The 20,996-nt window shown below is 35.4% G+C and overlaps 1 protein-coding gene across 1 annotated transcript; it reads left to right on the forward strand.

Annotated features, from left to right (window-relative positions):
• The first annotated feature begins 92 nt into the window (after positions 1-92).
• On the forward strand, positions 93-20,949 carry LOC137396349 (von Willebrand factor A domain-containing protein 3A-like). The gene is made up of 27 exons (XM_068082588.1): positions 93-191; positions 1,019-1,181; positions 4,212-4,342; positions 4,536-4,625; positions 5,202-5,358; positions 5,814-5,920; positions 6,125-6,250; positions 6,413-6,521; positions 6,612-6,809; positions 7,983-8,121; positions 8,289-8,383; positions 9,231-9,415; positions 9,856-9,975; positions 11,061-11,230; positions 12,384-12,629; positions 13,237-13,373; positions 14,484-14,609; positions 15,179-15,299; positions 15,603-15,706; positions 16,596-16,697; positions 17,390-17,508; positions 18,027-18,169; positions 18,318-18,462; positions 19,390-19,534; positions 19,772-19,945; positions 20,150-20,254; positions 20,644-20,949. The coding sequence occupies exons 1-27, from the start codon at positions 157-159 to the stop codon at positions 20,815-20,817; spliced, it is 3,666 nt and encodes a 1,221-aa protein (XP_067938689.1). The 5' UTR covers positions 93-156; the 3' UTR covers positions 20,818-20,949.
• The last annotated feature ends 47 nt before the right edge of the window (positions 20,950-20,996 follow it).

Consider the following 20,996-nt stretch of genomic DNA (forward strand, 5'->3'; position numbering starts at 1 on the left):
ATCGACGTTTTTTAAATAACCCACTTTTTAATTCATAAGATACGTATTGTGGCTTCACGGAAATATTTCCCTAACAACAATTTAGCTGTGATGTTACTAAATTAAACTAACCTCGACTGTGTACCTTTTTTGTTGGCTCCAGCTGATGCGACTAACATGAAAAATAATGAATCAGAAAATGGTGATCGTAGGTAAGAAAGTCTGCAAATCAGTAAAAAGAAGTTACTTTCGATGGAAGGTCAAATAAGTCCTGGTCATAGTAATACGTTACGCTAGCCCAAAAATATCGTACCGAAAACCAGGCAGGCCAGAACAAAGTTTAAATCTAGAAAAGCATCTGTACTTATTAATTATATCACTAATTTGAAAATTAATAAAACATCAGAACGTCAAAGGTACAAATTTCAACTTGGTTAAGGTTACTAATGCGCACTTTTTCATGTGTATAGGAACTCGTCAACCGATACGCTATGCGTGGATTAAAGGCAAAGTAGGTTGTGTATAAGTTTTTAAACAATTCTATACACAATGTGTCAGCATAATGCAAGCTTTTTGTGCAAAAGTTATTTGTGCACAAGTTCTAAGAGTAGTAACATATAGTTGATCATCACTAACACTGGGAAGCAAATTGAAATAGTCCACTTCCTATTGAAACATGTGTATTTGTTCCATTTTTGCACAGCATAGTCTTTTTTATTGTGTAGCAGTATAAAGATACTAGTTGAAAGTTTAGGGTAGTTGCAGAAGACATATATCTCTACAGCATCGCGTATTTGTTCATGTTCGTGGTCTTTCACATTTTGATTGCTGACACCATCAAGATATTAGCGTTATTTTGTAAATTATATGTTTATGTAGTTAAATGGTTTCATTGAAAAAAGGTGTGTTGAACTTGTTAATGTAAAATATTTATTAATGACTCAAAACTTATGAAAAGATCATTGCTTTTTAATCAACTACAACAACATTTTGGGAACAATTTAGCTAAGCATTAGGGAAATTTATTGAAACATTTTAGAATGCTGGAAAGAGCAAAACGAATGATAGCTTCAGACAAAAGCACAAGTGCCAATGCTCCAAATCTTACCAGCCGGCCAGAATGGAAAGTTAGTCCTGTTCCTGAGGCAAAAACTCCAAGTGATTTAACCGTTACCCACATCAACCAAACCTATGATTTATGGGTAAGGAGTTTTTTGGTTTTTGAAGGAAAAAAACACAAATGATATGTGCAGGCAGCTGTTTGAACTACACACATACTCGAAAGAATGTCATGATACATGTTGCTATGTTGTACAGGGCCCATATAAGTTGGAGGAGTCTGGCTATAAGGTATTTAACCTGAACTGTTGTTGTGTTTTCACGCAAAGATACACTCTATGGCTTTGCTTTACTAACCTAAAAATTGTTAGTTTTATGTTGCTGGTAGGAAGTAGCAATGGTTATCATCATTATTAAAAAAGTTATTGTGCCACCAGTTTGCATCTTTTGCAGAATACTTGAGCATTATGTGATGTTTATTCTAATTGCCACTGCAGTTCATTTTATATGAAAATTAAAACTTACGTTTTTAAAGATTTTGAGTCATAAAGTAAATAGATTAGACAGTTTTATATTTTCAGCGCCATTTTGTTTTATGAGTCATTTTATGGAAGAACACAGAGATAGAGATAATGCATGACTCACAAATGTTCAGCGTTCTCCCTACATCTCACGAGACCCGTCACTATTTTTTGGAAAAAACATACTAACTGCCTGGACATCTGATTGTCTTGATCGATGACACAGCTGTATGCAGATGTTATTTTAAACACCATTTTACTGAGTTTTTGATCTTAAAACACATGTTTTTAGTAAGAGTTTGGTGATGTTATTTAAAACATAGATAAGATAATAGTTATATATCTAGTTTTATATTGCATGTGGAAGTGGAAATAATCTGTTTTTAGTTAAACGTACAGTGTTGTGCTGCATGTCTGTAATATTAAGAATAATGCCACATAAACAGAGGTGGAGCTGCATACTTTGTGTGGATTGGAGTCTATATTTCCTGTCAAATATTTTCAGTCTTTTCACAGCGCTATTAACTGTTAATATAACTGTTAGTATATAACTCTCCATGTAACTGAGCTTTAATCATGCACTGATTAAAACTGTGTGGAAGTGTCAAGTTTGGGTCTAGAATAATCATTTATCTATACACTCATAGAAATAGACTTAGGATCTGCTCTACAGACTTCCTAGAGGATTTCATAGGGTTTCCTATGATCGCTGAGAAACTCTTTCTACATTTTATGTGATGTTCACTTTTCTCTTTCTATTTTCAATAAACTTCTTCAGCAAATAGCATTTTTTATATTTTTGCATAAGAATATATAGCGACTATACAGACATGTGCATGGTGAACAGACACAAGCATAAGAATATATAGCGACTATACAGACATGTGCCTGGTGAACAGACACAAGCATAAGAATATATAGCAACTATACAGACATGTGCATGGTGAACGGACATAAGAATATATAGCGACTATACAGACATGTGCATGGTGAACAGACACAAGCATAAGAACATATAGCGACTATACAGACATGTGCATGGTGAACGGACATAAGAATATATAGCGACTATACAGACATGTGCATGGTGAACAGACACAAGCATAAGAACATATAGCGACTATACAGACATGTGCATGGTGAACAGACACAAGCATAAGAATATATAGCGACTATACAGACATGTGCATGGTGAACAGACACAAGCATAAGAATATATAGCGACTATACAGACATGTGCCTGGTGAACAGACACAAGCATAAGAATATATAGCAACTATACAGACATGTGCATGGTGAACGGACATAAGAATATATAGCGACTATACAGACATGTGCCTGGTGAACAGACACAAGCATAAGAATATATAGCAACTATACAGACATGTGCATGGTGAACGGACATAAGAATATATAGCAACTATACAGACATGTGCATGGTGAACGGACATAAGAATATATAGCGACTATACAGACATGTGCATGGTGAACAGACACAAGCATAAGAATATATAGCGACTATACAGACATGTGCCTGGTGAACAGACACAAGCATAAGAATATATAGCAACTATACAGACATGTGCATGGTGAACGGACATAAGAATATATAGCGACTATACAGACATGTGCATGGTGAACAGACACAAGCATAAGAATATATAGCGACTATACAGACATGTGCATGGTGAACAGACACAAGCATAAGAACATATAGCGACTATACAGACATGTGCATGGTGAACAGACACAAGCATTAGTTACTTCAGAAAGATTATATAAATGACACCATTTTAAAACTGCAATAATATTGTGGAGAGAATTCTTTTTAGTTTAAATGAGTCTATTTTGATCAGTTCTACCTTCCAGTAGAGAGACGTTTTGCAGAATCAGGTTGTTAGATAGCCCACATCCTACATGGTGCGTTGAGACTGAGTTCTTGCTATATGAGAATATATGAGAATGGTAGAGGTTTACCTACTTAAAAGACTGTTTGCTGTGATGAGTAATAAAACTCTTTACAGCGGATATAGTGTAGAGTGTGAAATCATACAAGTGTAGATAAACCTAGACTTTATAAAGAAACATGTGGCTGATTTGTATTATAAAAGTATCAAGTGTAAGATTAAACCTAGCTGACACAAAGAATAACAGCGCATCTAACAAAAAAAATATATGTATTATGTAATTATTAGAGTTGGTATTAAAAATACCTTGATTTATCATCTGTTTTTTATCTAATACTGTACATGTATGTATATATTAAAATATATTTGTAGCGTAGAAGGAGCAGAATAGTCTTCCAATGAATAAGTCTGTTTAACAAAAAACTGCTCTCTTTTTAACAACACTTTATATCATAAAGTTACCCTCTTTAGAACAGCACTATATATCATAGAGTTATCCTCTTTAGAACAACTCCGTATATCATAGAGTTACCCTCTTTATAATCACACTGCATACCATCAAGTGATTTTCATTAGAATAACATTTTTCATCAACAAAAGTCTATAATTAGAATAAAATTGTGTATCATCCACTTACTTTATTTAGAACCACGTATTATAGAATGATTACCTTTAAAATAAATCTATTTATCATAGAATTATCACCTAAAATGATAAAAGAATAAAATAAAACTATGTGTCATAGAATGAAGCGGAGAAGTATTCAGCCACAGGACAGGCAGAAGAACAGGATTCAGAGGAATGGTTACAAACCCACAACATCCACCACCTGAGGCTGACACTCAAGGACCTTGTGGACAAGGGCACTATTGGAAAGTAAGTACACTAGACCATATCAAGGTTCTACCAGCATCCAGCATTTCTTCTCTAGCTGTAATTCTGTCTAGCCAGTTCAGAGTTCTTCTTTTATAAGTTGATATATAGAAGGTTTATAACACCTACAACTGTTCTGAGTTCTTCTGTTATAAGTGGTATATAGAAGGCTTATAATACCTACAACTGTTTACAGGCCATCGTGTGATAAGGTGACTGGTAAAGTACAGCAACATATACAGTTTGACTCTGCCACTATTAACGAGTTTGAGTACAAGCTTCAGAAGTAAGTATGTTGCTGACTTGCCTATCAAAGTGTACAATAAGAAATGGCTGTGTGACAAGTAATTGTCATGTAAAAGACTTTCATACATGCCAAAGAAATCCCTTTAAGTACGAGTTGCGACACTAGGGGACAGCATTGCTGCTGTCATTGCAATTGCTTTAAATCAGCGAGTTTCTAAATAATTTGTATATAGTATGACATAGGAATGTTTGCGGATTCGTTATACACACATCAAAACAAGATTGCTTGTTAAGAAATACTGATTTTACAAAATTATGAAAATTAAAAAAAGTCATAGTCATGATTTTTAAGATTTTTTATGATCATTTTTCATAAAAATCATGATTTTTTATTGAAAAAAAATCGATGATTTAAATCAGTTGATCAATTTAAATCAATGATTTTATTTTAAACCATTTGATTTTTCATCCCAGCGCTAGTGTATGTCTGACTGCCAGTTGTAAAAATGCAAACTTGAAGATAATTCTATTTTGTTAGTATTTACAGCTACTTTCAAGTCTATCTGTTCACAGCGCTAATGCTTGCACTAGTTATGGATGTGATTGCTTTTTGCAGGCTCATTCAGTCTTATACTGAGAGAATAAAGTTCTGTTTGGCCGGCAGCAAGCGAAGCTTTGGCCTAATTAAGGGAAGCAGTGTGGCCGTACTTGTTGATGCCTCAGATGTTAATAGTGGATTTGGCAGACTAACTACATTCAAGGAATCATTGTTGGTGAGTAGAGTTTTGGCATACAACGGTAGGTACACTGTATCTACGCATGTGGAGACGATTGTCTCCACACGCATACCTACATTAGGTACACTGTATCTACGCATGCGGAGATGATTGTCTCCACTGTCTGCTGAGTTAACTGGCTTAAATAGATAACAGTTTCTAATTCTTATGGTTTCTAGAGTATTTGACTCTTTAGAAAAAGATTTACTCAGTTGAACATGAAATTTAAAAAATAAATCAGGTGAAAAAATAGTTTGTTTGCAGTTTCTGAAACTTTAAAAACCTGCGAATCGGTCATGCCTGTGATCATGAATTTTTGTATGCCTGAAGTAGGTTGAAGAAACTAACAAGCAATGTTTTTTGCATGAAACTATTCACATTAAAATATTAATGATTTGGGTTCTGTGAGTTAAACTTATCGCATTGTTGTATTGTCTCTATGGTTACTACAGCACCTGATCGATGAACAGCTGAGGAAGAAAGACAAGCTCTACTTTGTGTCATTTGGTACAACTATCAGCCCACTGTGGGCTGTGCCCAGAGATGTTAACTGTAGAATGTGAGTCTCCGATAACCAATCAAGTATTTGCGTCTATTTATAGTTTGCAGCTTGTTTCTCACAGATATGTCTGCATAGCTTTGATTATATACAAATAAATGTTTAGAAAATATTGTATATCATTAAAAACTGTAAAATATGTATAGATGTATCACTCTTACAAATTGCAGCATTTCATAGACTGTGCTTGTTATGTCTTTATAGAACGGAGGAAGCCGAACAGTGGGTGAGACAACTCCAGCCAAGCGGAGGCACCAACTTACTGCGGGCACTCAAGCATACCCTTAGTGTGAAGGGCGTAGACCAAATTCTCATTATTCTAGGATCTGTGTAAGAAGCAAGCTTTTACAGGCTGTGATGTATTCAGATGGAGTTGACCCGTGTTGGGCTCGAGAGATTAGCTCGTCATTATTTATTTACAGCATTTAATTTATTTATTGAAAGTATGTAGTGAGAATATGAAAATGAACTTTGTACCTTTGTATGTTGCAGTCCAGACCAGAGGTCAGAAATTATGTGCGATCATATCTATCAGCTGCTGTGTGGTAATGAAACGCCAATACATTGCGTGGCGTACGACTGCGCCAATGAGCATGCGACGGTAGGCTGATAATTCTTTAGTTTTTACTATAGGCTAAAGTTGAGAGCCATAGTGTGAGTTATAAGTTTTTGTTTTGTCTTTTTGTGGCAGAATGCTATGAAGGACCTTGCGGAGATGAGTGGTGGCAGGTTCCACTGCTATACGTCAACAAATGAGGAGCAGATATACACAGGAGATGACATCAGTCGTCTGTTACAAGAGGTCAAGGAGGCTCAAGGCATCATTAACAAAATAAAGGATATGCGAAGAGGTCTTCTTGGCTCAGCTCTTGTCTCTATCATGGACGAGGTTTGCATTTTTCCTCGTCAGTAGTTATATCTTTTAGCAAACATTCTATTGCAGCAGCGGATGCGGCCTTTACATCTCATTATATATACCGTATATACTCAATTATAGGACGCACTTTTTTGACCTGAAAATCAGCCCACATTTCACCTGCGTCTTATAATCGCAACATACCACGAGGGGCCATGTGTTTCTATGAAGCAGCACCGATTATCAGGCCACTGCTATACCGTATACCATGTATACGAGAGGGGAATGGACACTCGGTAGACGGAAGACAATCGCGGCGATTTTAATTGTTTTTAACTCCACTTATTGCTCGCAAAAATGTCTTCAGTCAACAAACGTGAGATGATGCGCCGATGAGCGAAAAGCGCCGGTGATCGAAAAATCCTTCAAGAAATGTTCTATCAGTAACAACCTCGACGGAACAGAATACGACATCCTCTGGACTGATCAAGTGAACGACACCAATAAAGACACTGATGACGAAAACGAAATCTATGACGATATACTCACCGAGAAACAAGCCAAGAAACTCCTTGAAAATTCATCTGATGAAGAAGAATTCCACGGCTTTTGAAAATAAACATTTGTCACTTTATTATGTATACACTTACTTGTAAAAATTGCAACGACTTTCATATTTCTATGTCTGAGTGAGGTGATAAATAAATGGAATTATGTTTTTATTTCACGTGTTCGTAACTTTTTATTATTGAGTCAAACGGACGCCTTTATAAGGAAGATTAAGAATGATTGCTCACTTCCAAGATATAGTCACGTGACTGACAAGAAAATAACAACCAGATTCGTTTTCAAAAGATTTATTCATGACAAACAAAAACAACACAAAAAACAGCGCATGTGAAAAGATTTATTGATTCCAATTACGGTACAAAATTGATCGCCGGCAGACTTCAGTTGAATTCACTCCAGCGTTAAAACTTACCTGTCAGTCAGTCAACTGAGCCCTAAAAGTGAAAAAACAATCGATTGATCGTGCGAAAATTTCACTTGTGAAGAGATCAATTGAAGTGCGTCCTATACTTGAATTACCCTTTATTCTCAATAATTGGCTGAAATTTATGCTGCGTCTTATACTAGGGTGCGTCCTATAATTGAGTATATACGGTAATACCTGGTTGAGCTGTTTACCTTCAAGTTTTGCTGTAGATCTCAAGTGAAGTGGCAAAGCTTCCTCAGTCTCGATTTCTTCCTCGGCCACCCGGACATGACCGTCCCCTTGACTTGGATCAACCGGCATTTCATCCAAAGACTTCTGAAGACTGGCTCAAATCAAATGGTCTCAAAGGTGAATGATTACAGCTGTAGTTTTCCAATTCATTTCTTTTTTTCTTCCCAAAACTAGCTAAAACTGCTCACGTTCATCTAAAAGTTGAGTTAACTGCAAAATAAGCGTGAAATTTTTTCAAAAGATTTTGAAGTTTGGTGAGGCAATAACAGACATTGTATTTACAGCAAAAAGCCTTGACATCCATCAAGTTTTGCAGAAGAACGCTCATTCTCGCCGAGAAGACTTTGTGCCAGTGCTCAAGAGGAGTGTCAAATCACAGGTAAAACCTGATTCCATACTTTTAACTCTGTAATTGTGGCCGGTTGTGTCATTTGCATTGTTAGTTGAAGTATGGGTAGACTTCTGTATTTGGTTGCATTAACATATTATGAGTTTTTCAAAATGCCATATAAAATTAGAGTAGGCGTTTGTCTCAAGCCCATAATTTCCAGCATGAACTGTATGAAGTGTTTTGACGCATCACAGTTTCATGAGTCAAAGAGAAGATACTAAAGGTAAAGTTGAAGCAAATACATAGAAAATATAGAATAAAACAATATTATGTTAATACGTAAATGAGTTTAGTTAATACAATGCACAGGTTAGAATAAGTTATACTGCATGTATCTGTCTCACTTCGCCCATCTTCTGCTTGTTTATCATTAAGGTAAAGTGACTGCAAAAACCTTTTTCTATTGAAACTTTTTATTTATTTTTGTTATCTCTTATGCATGATACATTTGTTTTATATATGCGCGCCATTATCTCAAGTCTTTATCTCAAGTCAATTATCTCAAGAACTATCATATGTTTTTGAGCTTAGAAATGAATTAAACGAATTACAGTATAATCTTGTGGGAAAATTTGATCCAACTTATGACAGTTTTGATATACAAAGGGGGTCACAGAACAAATTCAATTTGTATGGAGATGCTTTTCTGGATATAAAAATGTAGGAAAAAACTGCATGAATTATATAGTTAACAACCTTTTCATGAGCCAAAAAACCTTGATATATGATATGAACAGGATCTGGACTATTGCAGTGTTTTATTTGGTTATATAAAGGGATTCACTCTGTTGCATTAGAATACATTGAGTACTATTGAGTTCTGTTCATCCTCCAGGTGAACACTGCAGCCCTCACTACCTTCGCGTGGAATGATGGTTCAGTGAAAAATGTCCACGTAGACATGTCAGAGATGTTTGAGTACCAGAAACACCTTGGCGAGGTTGTCAAAGTGTATGAAGACAGAGTGAATTGGTTGTCACAGGGCAGCAAAAGGCTTTTTGGGACTGTTACTGAAAAAGTGTAAGTGACCTTTTGCTGTCTGAATTCGCTGCTCAAATTCTGATCTCAAATTTATCTGTTTTTCAATGAAAGAACCTGTCGGTAAGCCATTGGTTGTTAGTGATTTAATTCTTGTATAGCCCGCATATCTATGCTTTTGATTTGTCAGACTTTGGGGTGTGTGACAGCTTTTGTTGACCTTCCTGACTTTTTTACTGGTAAGAAAGCAAGTAGGCAAACTTTTTATATATAAACTTTTAACAAGACTTTCTGTTGCAAAGAGTTGCTTATTTAGTATTGTTGAAGTTCAGTAGCAATTATGGTCCAGCCTAATTTGTATCATAGCCCAAAGTTTGTGAATTTCTCACACTTACTATAGCAGCATCTCACTTCATGGCATGCATTCATTGTGCTACCGCTATGTTATATGATTGTTATTGCAACAATGTTTATTTATGCAGAGTTGTGATCATAATTGACCTTTCCCTTTCCAATATCAACTACCTGGTACACATCCAACACTCACTGAGACTCCTTCTTGAACAGCAGCTAGTAAACAAGGATTACCTCAACATCATCACGTAAGTGCGGAAATGTTGTGGTTCTCTTGAATGTGCGTCTGCTGATCACATTACTTGACCTACCTTCAAGCTGTTCAACATACACTTTCAACAACTTTGGTTGAGAATTGAAGGCTCACATTTGCTCTTGTAGTTTTATGTTCCAAATACTGACTCCTGCTCACCTCATATTATTGATGTTTGTTTCCATGGACTCAACAAAATTGCATAAAATTATGTCTATGATAGTAGTTCTGTTGTGTTTTGTCTTTTATAGTAGTTATTTTGCCTGTTGTCTCTAATAGTGGTTATATTGAGTTTTGTCTCTGATAGTAGTTATATAAATTTAGTGTTGCCTCTGATAGTGGTTATATTGAGTGTTGTCTCTGATAGTAGTTACCTATATTGAGTGTTGTCTCTGATAGTAGTTATATTTAGTGTTGTCTCTGATAGTAGTTATATTTAGTGTTGTCTCTGATAGTAGTTATATAAATTTAGTGTTGCCTCTGATAGTGGTTATATTGAGTGTTGTCTCTGATAGTAGTTACCTATATTGAGTGTTGTCTCTGATAGTAGTTATATTTAGTGTTGTCTCTGATAGTAGTTATATTTAGTGTTGTCTCTGATAGTAGTTACCTATATTGAGTGTTGTCTCTGATAGTAGTTATATTTAGTGTCGTCTCTGATAGTAGTTATATTTAGTGTTGTCTCTGATAGTAGTTATATTTAGTGTTGTCTCTGATAGTAGTTATATTTAGTGTTGTCTCTGATAGTAGTTATATTTAGTTAATTGTGATGAGTGAAAATTGTTAATCAACTTAGTTAATTACTGTTTAAAAAAGCTGCTGGTACTATATGCAAACCTGCTGGTAACATATAAATATGTTGCTAGCACAAAAAAGTGTTGATATAAAAATTATAATTTTTTGAAACTCATTGTTTTGAATATATATGTTCATTGCATTTCTCTTTTGTATTGTCTTAAATAAAGGTGTTGTTTTTTATTGCTCTCATGAAGCTGCATGGATAATTGTTAGGAGTATGATTCGGGTTTGCCAATTTATTAATTTGTAGTACTCCACATGTATTAATTATTGATCCGATAGATATGGCATGACAGTGAAAAAATGGAAACCGACTTTGACTAAGGTCACCCCACAGAATCTGCAAGACACCTGGAAGTTCTGTTTAGATATGCAATGTGAAGGAAGCAGGAACTTTCTGGAAGCCTTTAGACAAGCCTGTGAAAATGATGATGAAACTCATCACAACATCAGTAACTACCTTTATAGTAGTTTGTACCATGAATGTCCAACCATCTGTCACTATATATTAGTGTATACCATAAGCATCTAAATATCAGTAACTATATAGCAGTCTCTATCACAAATGTCTAAACATCTGTCCCTATCTAGTATTATATACCATAAACATCTAAACATCTGTCACTGTCTAGTATTATATACCATAAACATCTAAACATCTGTCACCATATTTTAGTATATATCATAACTGTCAGCAATTATTTAGTGAAATAAACCAAAAAGATCATAAAATTCGAAGTGAGATCCTTTTTGAAGATATCTTTAAAAGCCTGTTTTTTGTAGCGCACTACATGATAACAGTCAAGTCAGTTTTGATTGTTTTAGCAAATCAATTGAGATCAAACATTTACCCATTTACTACACCCTCAGCTCTAACCTCCTAGTTTCCCTTAATTTGCCTCTTTTATTTGTCATCAGCTGACTACTCTTATACTCTCAGGCAATAGATTACAAGAAACGCTGTTGACTGCACCACTTGTATGGGCGTGTCCATAACTAATAGTTTGATACTTAGAGTTATTTGATGCCAACTACACACGTACATTTGCTCCCATTGTAAACATTTTTGAATTAATTGATGCAGTTTTTTCTTGGCTTTCAGATAATATAAAATTTACTGCTTTCAAAATAGGAGTGCTTTCAAAATATGAAGTGCAACTTGCGTAAATTATGGGACATTTTGTGATGTCTCAACATTTACGCATGTTGCACTTCATAGCTCCGGAACTACTATTTTGAAAGCAGTAAATTTTATATTATCTGAAAGCCAAGAAAGTACTGCATCAATTAATTCAAGGAATTTTATAATGGGAGCAAATGTGCATGTGTAGTTGGCATCAAATAACTTTAAGTGTCAAATTATTATTTATGGACACGCCCATATAAGTGGCGCAGTCAACAGCGTAATTTGCACTGTATCATGTACATAACTCTCTTTCCTAGTACTCTCCAATATACGTATCTACGGTGTTTACCATTAACTTCACCTTCTGAATACTTGTATTTGATTTGATCCATCTTTATTGTTCTCTTCTATCTTTTTTTTGTGTTTCAACAAACTCTAAGATACAGATACATGTATTATCATTGCTAATGATGTTGTAGATGTCGAAGGAATATATCTCTTTGCTAGCGGAGTGCCTGACCAACACTCTGATTTGTGCATCTCATATGTGGAGGAGTCTCTGCGAGGACGAGGCAGTAAACTGCACACCATCCTCTTCAACGTGGATGATTATGACAGCAACGGGGCTATAGCGGGTCGCTGGTCAAATATCACGGCCACCTCAGATCTATTCCGGACAATGGCTCACGTGACTGGAGGGAGGTTTCATTGGTTCAGGGAAACAGGTAAACTTAATGCATGTGTCATTCGTAATGTGAAGATCGTAACTGAACTGTTGTTTGTGATGTATAAGTACTCATTTAGGCTATTAAGATCTGAATTTTTTGCCATAATTGTCTGTGCCCTCACATTGAAACATTAAATTCTCATGTGATTGTATCATGTACCCCTCAAAGATGGTAGTACATGTAAATTTAACACATGACTTACATTTGGAAACTGCTTTCCTTCCTATTTGTTAGTAGGCTTGACCTTAATTGTAATGTTTTGTTTCTACATTATTAGCGGAATACCATCCATCAGGTCAGTAGTCAAATATTAACGTAGTTTAATTTAGTTTTACACCGAAAGCTTTGATCGGAACCTCCTCAAGATGACTAGCATAGGGGGCCATGAATATATATGTTATAATCATTTGCTTTATCACAGATTTCGAATCGCACTGCTATTGCTCTCTTCCAGCAACATGTAAATGATTTGTTTTTGTTTTCTGCCACATCTTTAAGCTAATTATCATGTATACATAGTAAGAGCCTCTTTCCAATCTTCCATATAGATATGTCTATGTGAATGTTCACCCTGATCATGCTTCTGGTGTAATCTCCTCTACAGGTATCATTGAAAGTGATGATATCAAGGCTATCACTGATGAAATTGATCGTGCTGTTAATTTCTCCAACAGTGCTTCATCTCTCGTTGAGTCTGTCAAGGGCAGATACAAAAAGAAACCTGGAACTGATGACCGTAAAGTATGTGTTTGGGAGTTATCTTTCCATTCTGTGTATGAAAATCAATTCGCGTTTCAGAACCTACACTTCATTACTTGCTCGTAGCCAGTGTTTAGTGTTTTGAGACATCAAAATTGCTGCCATAAATGCGATACATTAGTAACATCAACATCAGTTGCAGTTTTACAACAGAAATTTCAGAAACCTACTCAGGCTTAAACTTTTCAAATACTTTTTACAGCTTTCACCTACTAGTAACAACTTTGTACTGTTGCTAACTTTCATAAAGTTTTTTGTATATTATAAAGTTTTATAATATAAAGCATGTACATTGTACAAGTCTGTTTGTTTTGCCGAAAGTTTGAAATTATGTTATTTTAAACTATACCGGAGATTTGAACAGCACAAAGCTATAATTACTACAGATTTTTTTAAATATTTGCAACTCTATTTTCATAGATCTGCTGACTATGATTACTTTATATTTGCTGTTTTATCAGTAGATACCTCTTTGTATTTATTAGAGCTCATTGGCTAGTCGCAGTACCAGAAGTGACTCAGTGACTAGCTTGAGCACTAGTACTTCGGCGACTAGTCAAAAATCTAAGTCTACCATGACACCATTCACTAGGGTAAGATTGGAGCCAGCTTTGATTTCTTCAGCTCTGTTGTGATTCACTCTATAAGTTATAGCCTTCGTTGACACATTGACCTTCTGACCTCTAAGGTGTTAGTGAGAGCCTCAGCCACGATCGATCGACACTATACAAATTTTTATTACCAAGCAACACTGCACCCTGAGAAGAGAGTTGATCACCTCTGTTCATAGTTGACTGTACTTGATTGTAGTAGAAAACCATTAACAACTCTGATAAACGAAAGCAGTATTTATAAAGTTTTCTGTATCAAATTACAGGTATATACATGTTCATAAACAAAACTATTTATCGAATATTAAAAGATATTTGATTGCTCAAGTGATACGAAAGGTTGTGGTTGGAGATTGAGGCAGCATAAGTCACATTAGTTGCACACCTATCTTTACAGCTCATGCTTTAGATGGATTATTGTTCATCACACTTGTTCTTTTTCTTAACACTTTCTATTTGCTGCTTTTGCTCCTTTGATTAGCATGGAAACAGCTTTCACAAGAACTGCATTCCTGAGAAAGCCCTTCTCTGGCCGGATTGGCCGCTAGCTCCCAATATACCGTCTGCACAACTAGACACATCTTCCGCCCTTGTCCTTCACAGCAGGGTTGGTCTTAAAGCTTGCTTTTTCTGTCTTTCCTTTGTCGCTTCAAGCGCGAGCATGTCTCAGCACTCCTTGTACCTTAAAGCCTTTATTTTCGTAAAAATATTTTTTCAAGAATCGTGTACTTAACATATTTTTTCGGACGCATTATAATATTATATAATAATATTATAATGCGTCCAAGGAATGTATATATATTATAGGTATTATAGATATTACAATACATATTATAAATATTATAATATGTATGTTATATATACATGTATAATATATTAAAATATATTACATATATAATATATTATATATAATATATTATAATATACAATATACATTATATTAATAATATTATAATATAGCATTTACAATTATATATTATAATATAAAAGATTATGCATGTATAATAATATAATATTATTATAATATTATATGATAAAATTATAATTGCATGATTATATGCTGATGCATGAAACTCACACCTGACACCATGTGACACTGACAGTATCGCGTGGCTTGTTCATCTGGTACCTCGTCATATAGTATAGCATGCATACACTTCATGGTTTGTATGACAGCAACTGTCAGAGAGAGAGCAAGAAGAGCCAAACAGCATAAGGAGACCGCAAAGCGCAAAGTCATCTACAGGCAGAAGTATAGGTGGGCAGAGTGCCAAGTCTAGAGCGTCCAGTGCTAAAGGTGACTCGCATTCGTCTTTATAAACTCTTCATCGATCTTTCTTTAAAAATTATCTTCTGGTTAAACTTTGTACTCATAGACTGCTAAATTGTAATGCTCGAGTGTCTCAACTAATAGTTTAGATGGGTCTCAGGTGAAATAAAATTTTTATCAGTGGTGAAGTTGTCTACCCTTGTGTTGGGTGCATCATGAGTGGAATACCCTAAGATGACAGTAGATACAACGCATTGCTTGAACATGGAAATTCTTCTCTATACTTGTTAGTAGGTTTGACCTTAGTGGTAAAACTGTTTTTTTTTCTAGAGTCAAGTCGCACGGGAGACAACCCCATGGCTAAGGTGAAGAGCACCTACAAGAAGAAGCAGCCAAGCACTCAGGTCTTTTACACTGGAGATAAAACCCAACCTGTGAGTTTGTGTCTCAACTAACATTCTGTCCAGAATCAGCCATCATGCTCGCCATTTTGAAATTGGTTTCGAATCTTGATTTATCAATCTTTACGATAATAAAAGCTGTGTCTTTCATCTGTCTAAAGTCGTGCTTCAAGATGAGAAAAAATATTTCTTTCAACCAAATTTAAACTCATAACTTTCGGCTTGGCCAACCAACGCTCTATCAACTCTGCCAATTCATTTCCTTGCTGTTGTTCGTAATATTTGGGCAGTTACTCTAGTTACTACACGTGAGGTGAACTCTCACGGTGCACTGGACTGTCAAGATACTAATAATTACAATGACTTCATTAAAGGATAAATTGTTTTAATGCTATTTTAAATTTTTATATTTAGTTCTTAATTCTGTTTTAATAATAACGCATAAATAACAAGTAAGCGCAAAGATGATTTTTATGCGTACAAGTGATTAAAGGCCACGCAAGACTGTTCACACATGTGGATATGTATGTTCTTACAATAGTCACACATGTGGATATGTATGTTCTTACAATAGTCACACGTGTGGATATGTATGTTCTTACAATAGTCACACATGTGGATATGTATGTTCTTACAATAGTAACACGTGTGGATATGTATGTTCTTACAATAGTCACACATGTGGATATGTATGTTCTTATAATATTCACACGTGTGGATATGTATGTTCTTACAATAGTCACACATGTGGATCTGTATGTTCTTACAATAGTCACACATGTGGATATGTATGTTCTTACAATAGTCACACGTGTGGATCTGTATGTTCTTACAATATTCACACATGTGGATCGGTATGTTCTTGCAATAGTCACACATGTGGACATTTATGTTCTTACAATAGTCACACATGTTATTGCAGGTTGGAGTAGTGTTTAAAGACTATCCAATGTCTAAGTCAGTGAGGAAAGATGTAGTACCTGCGAGCATTCCACATGATGAAGAGGCTATAGCTACTAAAGATGTGAGTCTAATATATCCTTTTTATAAACCTCTCAGTTAAAACATATACTGTATTTATAACTGTTTCTAATTGAATTATAGTGTTTCGGTGATGTGTTGTTATTAGTTACGTTAATCCTGTACTAAGTTCAAGGTCACACTTGACTAATCTAGCAGGTGAATTATGCTGAAACTACAGTTACTATTCAGAGTAATTGAGAAGAGTGTTTGTTGACAAAGATTTGACATGTTGTTGCAAGTTGAAAGAGATTTGACATGTTGTTGCAAGTTGAAAGAGATTTGACATGTTGTTGCAAGTTGAAAGAGATTTAGAATGGAGAGCAAAGCTAGCAATAAATAGAATGATTAAATAAAAAAATAGACACGATTTCACTAGAGTCTGTCTAAAAGCAGCATTTAGTTGCGTGTGACATCACCATTTACATATATATATATATATTGTATAATATAATTATAAGTAAGAGTTATCCTGCTTTTATATTCAAAAGTAATTCTATGATTAAACATAAAAAAGATGAAGTGATATTCAAAGCTACAAACGAACTAATAGTACTAAGTGGAGTAATTGTTTAGACTAAAACTTATTTGGAAAGTCAAATTTTTCTTCACAACAATTTTTTTTCGCAATTTTGCTCATCAAGTGTATTCATTTGAAAATATATGTTATTTTACGAGTTTATTAATATTCTGTAGTGGATGAGGAAGTACTCTATTAACAAGTTGAGACTTGACCTGTACAAACTAGTCAGTGGACCCGATTGCAAACATGTCGACCAATCAGTTAAAACTATTGGGAAGAGTGTGAGCGCCAAGTGAGTATCAGCGCGCTGTTAGGTCATATTCTGTTATCTGTCTGGCCATGCAGCAACCATCATCTTCACTTACCGTTTGCTGTGTTATATTACATGACTAGTTCCGTATCCTCAGTCTGCTAACAATGGATGTTCCTTATTGATGTTCTAGTTGAAGATAAAATTTGATACCAAAACAGTAAAACCGAAGTAGTCAATCATGAAAATGAATAGTTTTGGTTGTCTATTCTGGTATAGTTGCAGTCCTGGTCATGAATGTTTTTATTTGTGGATCTTATCTAATCCTACTGAAGCTAACTGCTGAAGACACTGTAAACGGTGATAACAATTGATATTAAACCACATAAAACTTTTTTTATCTAAACGCGTTTGTTCGTACCAATTCTGTAATTATGTACTCATTCCACCAGCATATCACACCTCTTTTCTCTCTTAATCTCTATTGATTCTTGTTTATACGAAATATTTTCTTGTGAACAAAACTAGATTGAATTTTTGTATTATTTTGATTTTTTCAGATACTGCAATATATTTCCGAGTGTAAATGTCAAGGGCACCATAAAGCACTTGCAGCTGTTGCCACATGAACTTGAGAGATATGAAGTGCAGATGGACACAGTACTGAAGCGTTACATCCGCCGTCTGCAGTGGCTTCTCAGTGGTATGTTCCGGAACCTTTATTTTTCAGCTTGTTGCTCCTCAGCTGCATTGTACAATTTAGTAAGAATGTTTTTTTAGTGCCTGTGCCTTTTCAATGGCACGTATTTATGTAAAAGATTCGTGTGTAGATTTAACTTGCTGGCTTGCAGGCAGCAGGAGAGTGTTTGGCACGATTGTTGAGACCAAGGTAGCCATACTGGTCGACATATCTGGCTCTATGATGACTTACATGGACGAGCTAAAGCATGAGCTGGCTTCTCTTATCTGGGATCAGCTTTATCCTCAAAAAGTCAGGTTGGTCAAACTTGTTTACAGTAGAACTCTGTAAGACCTGTTAATCTAAATTTACCAATTGCTATCATTGCATTGCTGACAGTTTCCTTATAGAATCAGAGGTTATAGAATAAATATCAAACTGCAGCTAATTGGTAATTATGTTGCCTGGAGGTATAAATAAACAAACCATTGAGCTTATGTGAGCGTTTTTTGCGGTGAGTGAGCTCACTCGGTATGGTGAGAGAAAAAACTCATTAAATGTACTTACGGCAAGTTGCCAATGACGTGAATTGACCTATATTCATTAGTAACCAATCGTGGAGAGGCCGATCTACTTCAACATACCTGTGCTCATGGAAAAATAGGGCAAAGTTTCTTTTACTCTTTGCTTCATTTCGTATTCGAAAAAGGTGAGCACAAAAGTTATAAAATACATAATTAAACAAACAATTACAAAGTTAACTAATAAGATATTAAAAATCAGCACTATGAATAAAATAAATTGTGGTTATTTCATTTCAATTTTATCAGTTTTCAATATTGCATTAGAGCTTAACGTTGCAAATGTAGTGATTTACCATTGTTCAACTTGAGCGCTTCTACAAACTGTCCAGTTGTTAATTTTATAGTAGTTTCGTAGTCAAAATTGAGTTGATTATATAAACACAAGTCCTTTTCTCACCATTTCGGTATGAAATGTTTTCTAGTTACAGTTCAGTTGACAAAGTTTTTCCATCAGCCGTTAACCAATCAGTGAAGCAGATGTTTAGCGAGCCTCCAACCAATGTTCCTTTGTTAGAAGTAGAGTAAGTTGGGGTGACCAAGACTTACTCAGACTTACCTGGATGATATTGTCTCGAAAAATGCTCAAAGCCGCTACAGTCTTTATAACTTGCAACTCTCTTGCCTACTGTGTAGTAACTACAAAATTTATTCTTTAAATAGGTTTAACATGATTGGTTTCTCCAAAAATGTGGTCAAATGGATGAACAGAGTGACTTTGGCTGAGGAGCAAAGATGTCATGAGGCGATAGAGTGGATCTCTAGGTTGTCAGCTGATGGCAACACATGCACTTTACAAGCCATACAGGTGCGAGTTTCTTTTATTGTGCTAGCTATAGATCGTGTCATTCTGTTGACAGTTAAAATGCATGCAGAACAAATCTATCTTCTATATAAGATCTCATTGCATAGAGATCATAAACAGACACTCAAAACTGTTAATAGTGAAAACAATCTACTACATATATTTTATTTATTATATTCTTAATTTGCAATGCCCGCTAGATATTCTAATTTGACAAATACTCTTTATAACTAATCACAGGCAGCGTTCTGTGATCTGGAGCTGGAAGCGATATACCTGCTTAGTGATGGCAAGCCAGACACAAGCACCCAACATGTGCTCAAAGAGGTGGCACAAATGAATGAGCACAGGAGGCTGAAAATACACACCATGTCCTTCCATTGTGATGACAAGAGTGCCAACAGCTTTCTCAAGGTCTGTATTAAACAGGAGCATTCAACAGGGCAGCGCTGATTTTGCTTGTATGAGCAAATAACCATCAATGGTGTTTTCTTACGGCTTCTTAGAGCGTCAATTGAATAAGAAACAGCTAATACATTCCCTAAGAAGATTGGAAACTAAAGGGCTCATCTTGATAGTTACACAATTATGTTAAGTAGCAAGTATCCTTCTTTACAGGCTCTGGCAGGGGAGACGGGTGGGCGCTATCACAGGTCCCATGGACCTGACTTCAACGCTGACCTCTTTGCACATAAGGTACTCAACGAGGGATTCACTGACGAGGTACGTTGGCTGATGCACGTCATTTATCATATATACTTATGTATATATCGATCTCATGTATAAGTTGATATACAATAATGTACTTTTCAAGACAAAAGTTGCATTATTGTAAGCATTACTCATGTATATTGAGTATATTGCATGTATAATAACAAAGTTTTCTTTTCATATTCACATTCTATTTGACTCGGCGGCAACATGCCCATAAACATTGTTCATGTATAAGTCGACAACTAAAATTTACCTTAAAATCATCGCCCAGAAACTCGACATATACATGAGCAAATATGCTATTGGGGAAGATTGCTTACCGAGTCTGTATCCAGTTCTTGTCGCTGTTTGGTTTTATAGAATTCTGACAAAAATTAAATTAGTCCAATATTTTTTAGACTGTCAACATACCCGAGTTTGAAGGAGATGACCTCAGAAGACTGGCATCAGAGATCGCCCTGGCCAGGCAGTATCTCAAGCAAGCCAAACTGTTTCGTGAGCAGTACAACACCAAAAGGTCTGGTACAGATGAGAGCACTGCCATTGGTAAAGTCATCAAACCTACAGTTTAAAGCCTGACACACGCTTAGTATCAGTCTGCATTAATCCATTTCACTTGTCTTATTGTCACTATTTCCGTCTATCACACTTTTTGTATATTTTTTACGAGTACTTTCCTTTGAGGAAGTCAGAAATTATTTATTTTCATCCTTCTATCAGCAAATATTAATTCTTTGTATGATTTGTATTT

The sequence above is a fragment of the Watersipora subatra genome, chromosome 1 (assembly GCF_963576615.1).
Source record: "Watersipora subatra chromosome 1, tzWatSuba1.1, whole genome shotgun sequence".
Taxonomy (NCBI): domain Eukaryota; kingdom Metazoa; phylum Bryozoa; class Gymnolaemata; order Cheilostomatida; family Watersiporidae; genus Watersipora; species Watersipora subatra.

Excerpts from the sequence above, each read along its gene's own strand:
- LOC137396349 (XM_068082588.1), top strand. The coding sequence starts at position 157 with ATGAAAAATAATGAATCAGAAAATGGTGATCGTAG. Across the intron at positions 12,630-13,236 it reads TCATTGGTTCAGGGAAACAG|GTATCATTGAAAGTGATGAT; the intron begins GTAAACTTAATG and ends TCTCCTCTACAG. Across the intron at positions 15,300-15,602 it reads TAGAGCGTCCAGTGCTAAAG|AGTCAAGTCGCACGGGAGAC; the intron begins GTGACTCGCATT and ends TTTTTTTTCTAG.